The following is a 12,990-nucleotide window of genomic DNA, read 5'->3' on the forward strand; positions in this document are numbered from 1 at the left end:
AACTGCGTACATCCCCCCCTCTGCCGATGCTGCTGCAGCCTGTGAGCTCATTCACTCTGTCGTCTCTCAGCTTCAGACAAGGCACCCCCAATCTCTCCTTGTCATCTCCGGTGACATTAACCACGCTTCTCTGTCCTCAACTCTCCTAGATTTTACCCAGTACATGAAATGCTACACCAGGGACAATAAAACTTTGGACTTACTGTATGCAAACATCAAAGATGCATACACCTCAACCCCCCTCCCCCCACTGGGTCGCTCAGACCACAACCTTGTTTGTCTGCTTCCTGACTACACCCCCCTTGTGAATAAACAACCACCTGTGAAAAGGTCTGTGAGGGAGTGGTCTGTTGAGGCAAGGGAAAGACTGAGGGACTGTTTTGAAACAACAGACTGGGAAGCACTCTGCAGTCCTCATGGGGAGAACATTGACAGCCTGACTCACTGTATCACGGACTATATCAGTTTCTGTGTGGAGAACGCTGTGCCTTCCAAGAAGGTGCAGTGTTTTCCCAACAATAAATCCTGGGTGACCTCTGAGATAAAGGCTTTATTGAATGAAAAGAAGAGAGCTTTTAGATTGGGTGACAGAGAGCAGCTGAGGAGGGTCCAGAGGAAGCTCAGACAGGTCATCAGGAAGGGGAAGGACAGCTACAGGAGGAAACTGGAGGAGTGGCTGGAACAGAACAACATCAGGGATGTTTGGAGAGGACTGAAAAACATATTTGGGCATGGAAAAGGAGAGGGGGAGACCAACCCATCGGAGTTAAGGACTGGGCAAATTAACTGAATCTGTTTTTTCAACAGATTTGATTCTGCCCCACTGCCTCAACCCGCTACCCTGCCCCCTCTTCACACCACCCCAGGCCATCCTCCACCACCCCCCTCCCCCCTCCTCCCCTCTCTCCCTAACAGCTGACCAGGTGAGAAGGGAACTGGCAAAGATCAAGGCAAGAAAGGCTGTGGGCCCGGATGGAATCAGCCCCAGACTGCTCAAAGACTGTGCGGATCAGCTCTGTGGTGTGGTCAGGTACATGTTCAACTTGAGCCTTAGTCTGGAGAAAGTCCCAGCCCTGTGGAAGACCTCCTGTGTGGTTCCAGTGCCTAAGGTGGCGCGGTAGGGGGTATCGGGGTAGAGGATGCAGTTATCTACCTCCTCTACAGATCACTGCTTCACCTGGAGAGCACTGTGAGAGTCATGTTCTTTGACTTCTCCAGTGCTTTCAACACCATTCAGCCTGCACTACTGAGGGCAAAGCTGGAGGGAGCAGGAGTTGATCGCCACTTGACTACATGGACCATTGACTACCTCACCAACAGACCACAGTTTGTGAGACTCTGCGATTGTGTGTCTGATGTGTTGGCCTGTAGCACAGGTGCCCCCCAGGGTACGGTGCTCTCTCCCTTCCTCTTCACACTCTACACTTCAGACTTCTGCCACAACACCAGCAACTGCTACATCCAGAAGTTCTCGGATGATACAGCCATCGTTGGATATGTGATATGTGTGAGGGGAGTGAACTGGAATACAGGAAAGCTGAAATGTTTCAGTAAGAACAATGATGGAAATAAGTCCATAGGTTTCTCATTTTATCCTTGACATTGTAATGATTGTCAATGTGTCATATTTTAGATGCCAAAAAACTAAAATTACTAAAAATTAGTTAAACTAAAATTAGTTAGGCAACATAGACCAACAGTAATATATGGTGCATATATATAAGACATAATGTGGATACATTTCCGTGTATGATAGCCTATAAAAGAACCTAGCTAGCCTGCAGTTGGATATGATAAACAATAGCTAGCTAGCAAGCCTACCATATATCTAGCCCGTGTATGTATGCTAAAAAGTAGCTCGCTAGCCTGTAATGGGTTATGATTAAAAGTGGCTTGCTTGCCTACCGTATGATAAAAAGCAGGAAGCTAGCTAGCTAGCTAACTAACCTGCAGTCAACTGTTTATGTGTTGCTTGACAACATGTCTAAATGTAATCCTGAAGGAACTATTTTGTCAGCGGATCTGAATAAATGACAAAAAACATAATTTGTTGTCTCAAATTATCATTACCTGATAAACAGCCTTGTTTGCAGAACTGTTGTATAAAAGCAATATCACTCATGAGGTCATGCTGTTATACTGATTGAATATCAACACAGCTATGATTATCTTTTGCACTCGACTTGCAGCCTCGTACCTACGACCAAATCCTAGCACTCCCTCTCGTGTGATATTGCTTAAATACACAGTGGTGTGTGGGGTCAAGGGGCTCCATAGAGTGTGATTAATCTGCATTAATTTTTTTGACGTGACACTCGTCCCGAGTGTAGACTGAACGCTACGGCCCGGATTCCATCCCGACTGTGTCACTAGATAACAGAGACCTGGAGCACATTGGCTTTGTTCCGCCGGGGATAGGGGTAGGTACGTCGGCAGGGGCTTCAGCGACCCCTGCTGGTCGATCGGGTGCCTGTGGTCCACGTGCCAAAGCTGCATACAAAATGTCTTCCTCTGACTCATCTCTATGCTAGCTTAGCTTGTGGACCGCAGTGTGAAAAGAAGTAGCGGCTGACATCACGTGTCTCGGAGGAGGGCACATGCTTGTCCACGCTCTCCCAGATTGACAGTGGGGGTTGGGCAATGGGACTGAACATCGATGACAAATTGGGCATTCCAAAAATTCGGGGAATTGGCCATTCCAAATTGGGGAGAAAATGGAAAAATGAAGAAAAAACAATTTTTTTGATGTGTTATTTTTTTATGTAATTAATTTATCAAAATTACCGTGTTATTTTGACAACCCTGAATATAATATACCACAAAAAACATTTCAAGCTCTCTTGTGGGACATTTCAAGCGCTCTTGGGGGCCTCCTGGTGGCCACGGGGGCCGTAAGCAGCTGCTTAGTTCACTTATGTGTTGAGCTGGCCCTGAGGTCAAGACATCTGTTAAACTCTCAGTGCTGTTTTTACCTGGAGCATCCTGCTCACGTCAGGTCCTGAATGGCACCTGGTGTTAGGGTTTCAGAGACTGCTTCCTGCAACAACCAGCAGGCATCATCGTAACAGCCTGTCCAACGATCTTCCAGCAGAGAAACTGCCTTCCTGTTTGTGCTTGAAATCTGTGTGCCTAATCTAGTTAATCTAGTAGCTGCTCTATTTAAACCCTACCTGTGGCTTGGTTCTCTGCTCAGTCTTGAGCTATCCCCTGTTGTGTGCTCTCCTATGCTCAAGTTCACTTGTTTTTCTAGTAAAGATTCTTTGTCTTTTAAAACTCTTCTGTATTTTGTATGATCTCTGCATCTGGGTCCCTCCTGCTCAGCTGTTACACCTGGGGACAATGCCAGTGCCTGTGTAGCATACTGTATAAGAACAGGTGGTCATTAGGCGATTCCAGCCTTGCTAAGCCTCTCTAAAATGATTTTGTGAATGTTACTGCTGTGTTATCCAGTTATCTCTGAACACAATTCAAACAGCAGCACTGCAGTGCTCTCTAGTTACTCTTTGTGCTCTAATGCACACTCACTCACACTTACACATGGATAGACTCAAAGAGGCTCAGCCTGCTCAAGAAGAAGATCACTTGTCGCCCCCTGATGTTCGCTGTCTTATTCGCTTATGTATTTGTAGTTGCTATTCGTACTTCGTCGTGTGTATGTTTAGGTCCTCGTTCATGTGTATTTGTGAGTATTGCTTTCGGTTTTCCGTAACACTATTATTGGGTGTGGGGAGTAGGGAGTTGATGCCATTTTCTTTTCAATCTCTTTTTTTCACACTGGTTTTGTTAGAAAGGGAGAAAGGGAAGTTTTACTGTATTTTTTTTTTTTGTTTTGATGTTTATTTTGTGTTAGGTCAGTTAGTTTCCCTCTCTTGTCAGCTAGAGTGTGTTCTGTTCTATTTTGGCGTTATCGACTCCTGAGTTTGTGTTCCCTGTCACCCCCTTTATTTATGTTATACTTTTTTATGCTTATGTAATAAATTTTTGTTACGCTTTCCCTGTCGCGACTTTGGTCTCCCCTTTTATCCCTGTTACGGTCTGACCCTAGACCAGGCCGTAACACACACGTATGCACATATATACATGCAGAGGTACACCCAAGCAAACATATGTACTGATGCCCAGATACAGTATGACTATAGTGTGCTTTTATCACATTTTGTAGCATTAGATAGATCAGATACTCGTATGCATTTGTATGGGAATCATTATTGCCATGTTCTTTAATCATTCTATGTGTCATCACACATACTGTACAAGCACACACACATTTGTACAAATATACATTTGAATCCAAACTGAAACATACAAGTTACAGAAAAGATTCCATTGTAGGAGGCCGACATCATATTCTCCCTTGCATTGTCAGCAAATGCATTATACATTATTATTGGTGTACTACACTTGTCTTTCCTTATGGGTACATGTAGCTGCATTTCTTCCATACGGACAGGCTTCCAATAATCATTCCAGCAGAGCAGTATCTCACAAGCTGGCTTTTCTCTGAGGTAGTCTATACACTACAATCCTGGGTACATGGCACATAACACCAAAACACAAAAATGGAAATATTTGGCACCTCTATATGAGTGCTCTGTTCTCACCCTCTACTGTAACAGTTGATGGCTGCTACTCAGAATACTAAGGAACTCCTCCCTCTCTCACATTCTGTTCAGACAGCATGGTCCACAGTCCTATCTAGCTCAAGGGGACCATGGGTCTTGTATGAACTGCAACCAGCTCAGCAGCAGGAACCAAAACCTTATCAACAGTCAGTGTTTCAGATCAGTAAAATATTCAACTTACAAAGAGCATATTTATATACTCAAACACTCTCTGATTATCAGTACACTCATTGCAAAGTTTTTGAAGCAATCAGATCCAAATGTGATAAAAAAGACAGATTTTTGCTGATAACTTCCCCCTGGCAGCAAAATGTAGCAGCAGCAGCCCAGAGCTGAATCAGATACAGTGACATCATCAGCAGGAGGAAGGGGTGTGGTGCTGGGCAGTCCATGTTTTTAAAGCACGGAGCTCCATCACAGCGGTGATGTCCTATGCCATAAGCAATCTCCGACTGTCTGGTTAACGCTCTGGGGTTCTACGACTATGAGGTATTGGCTCTGTGCTTTTTTAGGAAGTTAGGGAAGTGTGTGTAACCCAGGCATAGTGGAATGGGTGCTCACACTCTAAAGTTCCACGCCTTACGTTGGAATGCAAATGCTGACAAGGACTGATGTGAAAAGCACCTAAGTACAGCGCTATGTGAGAGTCAGAAAGAGGAAGGTTTATACCTCTCACTCAATTCATCTGGGGCCTCCTTCAGACAGAGGAGCGTAGAGATGGAGAGGGAGAGAAACAGAGAAAGGGAGAGTCCACACTCTCAATCTTTAAAATGAGCATCTTTCATCCCATACACTACTCTGCACATGACTATGAGCTGTCACTTACACACAAACAGTATCTGAGCTGCTGTAGAATCACACATTTTATTCTGTGAGCATATTTATATGTGTATGTGATTCTGAACAGATTTAAAACCACACAGTCACACCTTCTGCACAGACACACTGTTTGGCAGTAACAGCTTTGTTCCCAAAAGTGTGAAGGCTGCTTCTCCCTGTGCCTCTCTCTTTATATACTGGCCAAGATCATATTGCAAGACTGAATTATTAATTACTACTCTCCAGGGTGATGTCTAAAGTCCATACTGTGACCCTGCCTCAGTTAATTTGCCAGGGTAGTTCCAGCATCAAAATTGAAAACAGATGTATTGGCCAGCCCAGCCCAGTGGAAGTGAGTTAGGACATTTGAAGTCTGTTGGCTGAAGACTGTGTTTAGTAATTAGCATGCACTCTGTGTGTAGTGCCAGATGGCTGCCTCAGTTCTGCTGGAGAAAAACAAACTGTTTCATCCGTCTCTGTACATGCGGTGATGCTACTGGAACAGCATGGGCAAAGTGGTCCAGATTCAGACAGATTCATGTGGCTCTGCCTTTCAGACCAACCAAAAATCACAGTTTCTCAGCTTGTTTGTGGGTTTTAATATACATTTATCCCCCTTTTTTTCATGAAACAAGAATAATCTGAGTTAGAAGGAGAAACAGTCTCAGATTATCCTTAGAGGACTTGCTGCTCTGACTATGGGTACTGTGCACCCCTTCTCTTTGCTATGGAGTGTTGTCAGTTAGTGAGCAACATACAGGAAGAGGCAGAGATCTCACATTTATCAAATGACTATCCTGAATCTTTCATTGCTTTGCATTATTAGCAAGTGTGCCACTATAAATGATCATCACTCATTAGAAACTGATGTATTTTTACTGTACATCTGTGATAGCACATTAGAACAAAAACAAATAGATTGTAACATGTTAAAAAAAAACTGAAAAATGTTTTTGTAAAAGTAAAAAAGTGAATAAAATAATCAAAGATATACAATATATACAAATATCTTTGATTTGGGAAGTGGTAGTGTGATGATAGAACATTAGAGAAAACATTAGAGTAAAGCAGAATCAGCTGAAGACTGAAATGGATGCTGAAATTCCAAAACTGAAATTGGAGTGTTTGTAAATCATGAAACTAGATTTGTGTGTGATGTGTGGTTGCATGTTTGCATTATGTATGTGTGTGCATTACTACTGCTCTTAATATCACTATTGGAGTTGCTGTCTGCCTTCTTATCTCTCTAACTGTGCATATGTGCATGCACATTCATGCACATATGTGTGAGCATGTGTCCAAAGTTTTTGTTTCTGTTTGTTCTATGGCCCGTCACCTCTCCCTCTGTGTCTGAGGCTACTGGGCAGCCTGAGACAAAGCAGTGTGACTTAGACCAGTGTCCCCCTTTTCGGCCCACATCCCTCCTCCCTCTGAGGCAAAATCTTGTGGCTTAGACTGGTGGCTGAAGTCCAGGACTAATTAGGCTCATAACCTTTCATTGTTCAAGCTTTTGTATTGGTTTGTCTTATAGCCCATCCCCCGTCCCTCTCTGTTTGATGCTACTGCACAGCCTGAGACAAAGCAGTGTGGTCATGTGACTTAGAGCAGCAGCTGAAGTCTGCAACTAATTAGGCTCATAACTCAAAAACTGTTCATCACAGCACTAAACTGAAGGTATTGTGAGAATCTGCACAATCTTTCCTACATTTTGTTGTCTAATTAATGTCTACAGATTTCAAGGAGATACGGTTGTGTAAAAAAAAAAAAAAGTACTGTGCAAAGCCAGGCTTCTGCTTATGATGTATGATATGTGTGACTAACAATGTGGGAAAGGGTATTTTTGTACCTTTGTTGGTTCATCTAAAACCTGAGGGGCCTTTTGAACATTTAATGATGGACTTTATTGAGGTGACACCATGCCAGGGTAACCGTTATTGTTTGGTGATAGTAGACATGTTTTCTAAGCAGGCAGAGTGTTTTCCATGTAAAAGAGCTACAGCTTAGTCTGTGGCTAAAGCACTGATGAGAGAAATCATACCCAGATGGGGCCTGCCCACAAAGTTGATAAGTGACAATAGCTTGCATTTTGTAAATACAGTCATACAGAGCCTTTCTGAAAGCCTTTAAATTGATTTGAAAGCCCACTGTGCTTCCCACCTGGCCAGTGGAGGTACAGTGGAGCAGGCAAAACTAAACTTTCCTACAGGAAGACCGATGCGCATGATAAATACCCCTTTTTCCCAGAACCGGTAAACACAGACTGGACTGGATGACAAGATGGTACAGTATTGTAGTGCACTTAATGGTGTTTTGAATTTGGCTGGTTTGCTGACGTGGCTGGGGCCATACCAGGTGTTGCTGACGACCCCGACGGCTGTCCGGGTGGCCGAGAGAGATGCCTGGATACATGCTACTCAGTGCAGGAAAGTCAGCTGTGAGGGGGCCACCTCGACAGACCCCCCTGAGAAGCAGTGAAAGGATGGGACCCTGGAGCCATGCGACAGGATTCCTAGTTGGGGCCCTCCTCCTATGGGCAATGCGAGCAGCGTCAGTCCAACGGCAGGACTTAAATAATAGCCGCTCAGTCCAACGGTGGGACTCTAAAGATAACCGCACAGTGATGAGTGCCCAGCCAACGGCACCACTGCAGGGTTGGAGTAGTACCCCAGAAGCAGATGAACCGAGGTGCACGGGCCTACTAAATGCAAACACACACACACACACACACACACACACACACACTGACTATGCTAAGTGGGAGAGAAGAGCCTTGAAGTCTCAACATATATACTCACACACGGAAAATGACTGGTGGAACTGGTATAATCTGACTGCTTGAACATATCCTACAGTGAAAGATTCATGTTATGTGTGCACTCAGATGCCTCATTCAGCTCAGCAACTCTGACCTATGGCAGATAGTTAAATACCCACACATAGTTTTTTCCTGCACCGCTGCTGAGAAAAATCGTGACCAGCAACGGCTGAGTGATGTGCTAGGAACTTCTCCTCTGTCCACAGGTCCAACGCCCCGGTGAGGCCTTGAAGGAAAAGAAGATGTCACTCTGCTAAAGCTGTCTTATGTAATTTAATATTGTTTGCCTAGATTTAATGTTTAATACAATTACTCGGGTGATTTTACTACTGTGATGTGAAATGTGATTGATCAAAACTGATTACACTGTGGTTGGTCCCATTACTAATGTAACCATGCTTAGCAGGTGATTTATTTGATGTATTTTAGTATGTTTTTTGATAGCATTACAGTGTATGCAGGTCGGCCCACATCAAGCCTCGTTGAGTGGTACTGATGGCCATGATTTGCCCTGTTGCTGTTGTCCTGGGGGCCTCAGGTGGATGATGGCCAAGATCCTGATGGCAGGGCGACAGCTGCATCTGATATCCATGTGGAGGGGGGCCACATGACATTGTACAACATACTCTTTTAAGACACGGGGGCCATGCCCTGGCGGCACACAGCGGTAAAGCCTGCATCTGGCCTTGGTACTCCTGGGGGTCCTGGGTGACGACTGCTGGGCAAATTGGTTTACTGGTGGCCTATGTAAGTGGCAGGAAGGCCGATTAGGGAGTCTGCCTAGTTGTTTAACCCACTGGGGGTTGATTGGGGCTGACGATGTTTATGTTTTCATATCTGACTGACTATATTTCAGGTTCTTATATCTGACTAAGTGTTATGTGCATTATGCCTTACTGACAATGATTTCTGTTTATTGATCTTATATGATTTAGCTTGTAATAATTCTTATTGATGATGATATTGTGTAGGGACAGGTACAGTGTGGTTTTTACCCGCGCCCCGCAGGGATGGGATGTTTTCCATGATGTGTTGCTTAGGGATAGTTTAATGGTGTGACTTATAAGTCACAAAGGGGGGAATGTGGTGGAAAATTTTTGATAAAGTGTATACCCCATATGTAAATTATGAGTATTGCCGCACTCACCCTCCCCCCCCCCCCCCAAGAGAAAAGCGGAGCTTGACGTGGTACGATTAAGCTTGTTACATGGTGGAAATAAGTTATTGCCAGCAAACATCATAAGCATTGCCAACAGATGTTAGCTTTTCATTTTAACCACAGTTATTGACATATTAACTGAAGTTCAGGGACGTGCACAGGGGGGTTGCTCAGGTTGCCCGGGCAACTGCCCATATGCCCTCCTCGACTGACGTTGCCCTTCCGAGGGAAAAATAATAATAATAATAAATCGTTCAATGGATACAGAATTTCATGTAGGCCTAGGCCTAGATTTGAAAATGAAAACAAAAAAAATCACCACTCAAAACATTTTTCATAAAATAAAAGTTGCCTCATTCACTTCCATTCGGGCACCGAGAGTGAAAGTCAGAAGGGGGAGGGGGCTCTGTTTACATAGCTGCAGCGCTGCACGTGACCGGCACCTGAGCCCGCATGTCCAAAGAGATTGTTGCGGTTGTCTTGTTAGACGACTGCCTTGACGTTGTCGGAAAAGGTGAGATTGAGATGTATAACAAATGATCACCATCAAGTTTTATGAATTGAATAAAAATGTTCATAAATCCAGGTTCAGTTTGCCACGTTTAGCCTAAATAATCAGACAGCTAGCTAGCTTGCAGACAAGCAGCCCGTTATTTACATAGGCTGCTAATTTTGTGGTAGGCAAACTAAGCTACATGTCTGCTGATAGTTAGTTTCTAACATTTCGTTTTAGCAAGCAGAATGAATGATGGAAGTAATGCATCACATGAATTCTTTCATTCAAAATGGTTAAATGACTAAATCTTATCGCTATTTTGAGTAATGCGTGTTATGTTAAGTGAAGCCGAAATGCCCATTGAAAAGAGGCGGATTCAGGAGAGAGAGAGACAACTCAAGGAGGCAGCAAAGGGGAGCACATCACTGCAGGGTTGGCTACGGAAAAGCCAACCAGCAGGTGAGACAGAGACTTTGCATTGTGATAAAGATGACACTGTGTAGGCTAATTGATTAATTAATCAGCCTCATATTTTAGCCTACTAATGGCAATCTTTCATAATTACATTACATTTAAGACGAGGAGCAGCCACAAGCCTCCAGACATGAGGAAAATGTGGACCAGGAGGAGGCACTTAGGGCAGGTAGGCCTAAGTGCTGATCACCAAATATGAGATGAAAGTGCAGGGTTAAAGAGCAGCAAGCTTAATAATTGTAATATATATATTAAAGAAAAAAAACATAGGCTATTTTAGAGATCCTTTCAAAGACCTTGGCTGAGCAGAATATAAATACCACTGCTTCTAGAGGGCATTAAAATAATAAGGACAATGGTAATAACAATAATATGTAATTGGACAGATGATGAGCCCAGTGCATCAGCTGCATTCAGAGAGCCAGAGCAAGAGCCAATCCCAGATGAGATCAGGACAGACCGGCAAAACAGAGAAAGAAGAGATGAGCAAGAGGATGAGATGAGGGAGAGGAGAGCATCAGCAAGGGAGGATGTTGAGATGACTAGTTTGGCAGAATCCACAGATTTTGATTTTTTGCTGAGGTTGGCTAATCCCACAGATCCAGCTCATTTACAGAGCAGCAATCTTAAATATGATCAGACCTTCATCACATTTTGCAATTCAGTCGGGCCTTGCCGTCCTATGGTAAAGTTCCCTAAAAATTCAGATGGGCGCTCTTTTCAAGCTCAATGGTATAACGATGACCCCTGGCTGGAATATTCTCCGCTGATGCCATGCATTGCTTTAGCTGCAGGAATTTTATGAATGAGGAAAAGTTTCAGAGCAGGACAGGATGGAAGTCTGTAGGGATAAACTTGTGGAGGCAGGCCAAAGTGAAGATCAAGGAGCATCGCAGCAGTGAATCACATATGCTAAGCATGATCAGGTGGAATGCCTTTAAAAAAGATACACTGCAGAGGGTTTTGCAGTAGCTGATTCTCAGATGGAAGCAGCCAAAGAAAGAGAGAGGCATAAAAACAGAGAGATTATCTTCCGTTTAATGGACATCACATTATATCTGGCAAAACAAGCTTTGGCCTTTAGGGGTAATGAAGAAGGCTTGTCAAGTTCAAACAAAGGAAATTTCCTGAACCTGGTGGATTTGCTCGGCCAATATGACAGCGTACTCGGGCTTCATCTTGACGGAAAAACAAGCATCAAACAAAAGGTGCCAGGTGTCTCTCCTATCCAATAGGACTCAGAATGACCTAAAAAAAAAAGCACTTAGTGTTTATGTCAAACGAGTCATACAGAAGGAAGTGATAGAAGCATCACAATTTTCTATTTTGCTGGATGAGACCACTGATGTGTCACATATTGAGCAGGTGTCCTTTGTTGTGCGATATGTCCACAACATGACTATGAAGGAACGCTTTGTCCAATTATGTGATGTGGCATCAACAACTGCAGAGGCACTGGAGAATGTAGTGATGAAGTTACTTGAGGAAAACAACTTCAACATTCAAGATGTCTGTGGACAGGGATATGATGGAGCAGCCAATATGAGTGGACGCTACAATGGGCTGCACTCCCGGATTCAGAGACTAAATGAGAGAGCATTGTATGTGCACTGCCATGCACATTGTTTAAATCTGGTTTTAGTTGAGAGTGCAAAATCCAACAAGCACTTTGTGGATTTCTTTACAGTTGTTGAGAGGCTGTACACATTCATTGCCAACTCTACAAAGCGCCATGCTGCATTTGTGGATACTCAAAAAGCCATGAATCCAGACCAACGTGTCCTTGAATTACAGAGGCTTTCAGACACCCGGTGGAGCTGCAGGGAAGATGCTTTAAAGACAATTAGGAAGGTCCTCCCTGCTATCCTACAGTACTTGAGAGGTCTGAGAGAGTGTGACCCCCCCGATCTGGCTGCAGGAGAGGCTAAAATGCTGTTGAGCAGCATAGATTTTGAATTTTTGCTCTGTCTTGAAATAGCAACGCCAGTGTTCATGTAGACATCAGTTGCTTCAAAAGTACTCCAGCAGGATGACCTGGACTTGGCTGCTGCTTACTCTGTGTTGGATGGTGTCCTGAAGCGAGTAGTGGAACTGAGGAGAGACAGCCAATTCTCACAAATATACAACACTGCCACAACAATTGCAGAGGAAAATGACATAAACATTCCGACAAACATTCTAGGTAGACGAAGAAAAGTCCCTGCAAAGCTAAAATACACTTCCAAATCAGCAAGAGAAGATGATGAAGTCCAGACCTTGGAGGAATACTACAGGGGAAGGACATACTATACCTTTCTGGACAGACTGAGACAGGAACTTGAGAGAAGATTTTACGGAGAAGGGAAGACTCGGGACATTGTGTCACATGTCACTGCAGAGACTCACTGACCCAGAGCAGTGGAAGGATAGCACTAGCAGCCAAGGTCTTGATACAGCACATACACTATGTGAATTTTATGGACTTCAGGGGGAAGACACCAACCTTCAAACAGAGTTGAGAGTCTTCCATGCGTCGTACAAGTGTCCCAAGAAGACAGTCAAGGCTATGCTTGAAATATTCAAGGAAAACAATGCTCACATCATATTCCCCACATTGTTCAAACTC

The 12,990-nt window shown here is 43.9% G+C and overlaps 1 protein-coding gene across 1 annotated transcript in view; it reads right to left on the reverse strand.

Moving 5' to 3' along the window:
* Positions 1–1,009: 1,009 nt before the first annotated feature.
* The window catches only part of LOC118781686 (A disintegrin and metalloproteinase with thrombospondin motifs 17-like), a 108,461-nt gene continuing 96,480 nt past the window's right edge, over positions 1,010–12,990 (reverse strand). The window contains exon 21 of the mRNA XM_036534687.1: positions 1,010–1,158. Coding sequence (XP_036390580.1) covers positions 1,010–1,158 — 149 coding nt within the window. The remainder of the gene's footprint in view (positions 1,159–12,990) is intronic.

Source organism: Megalops cyprinoides, chromosome 8 (genome assembly GCF_013368585.1).
Source record: "Megalops cyprinoides isolate fMegCyp1 chromosome 8, fMegCyp1.pri, whole genome shotgun sequence".
NCBI lineage: Eukaryota > Metazoa > Chordata > Actinopteri > Elopiformes > Megalopidae > Megalops > Megalops cyprinoides.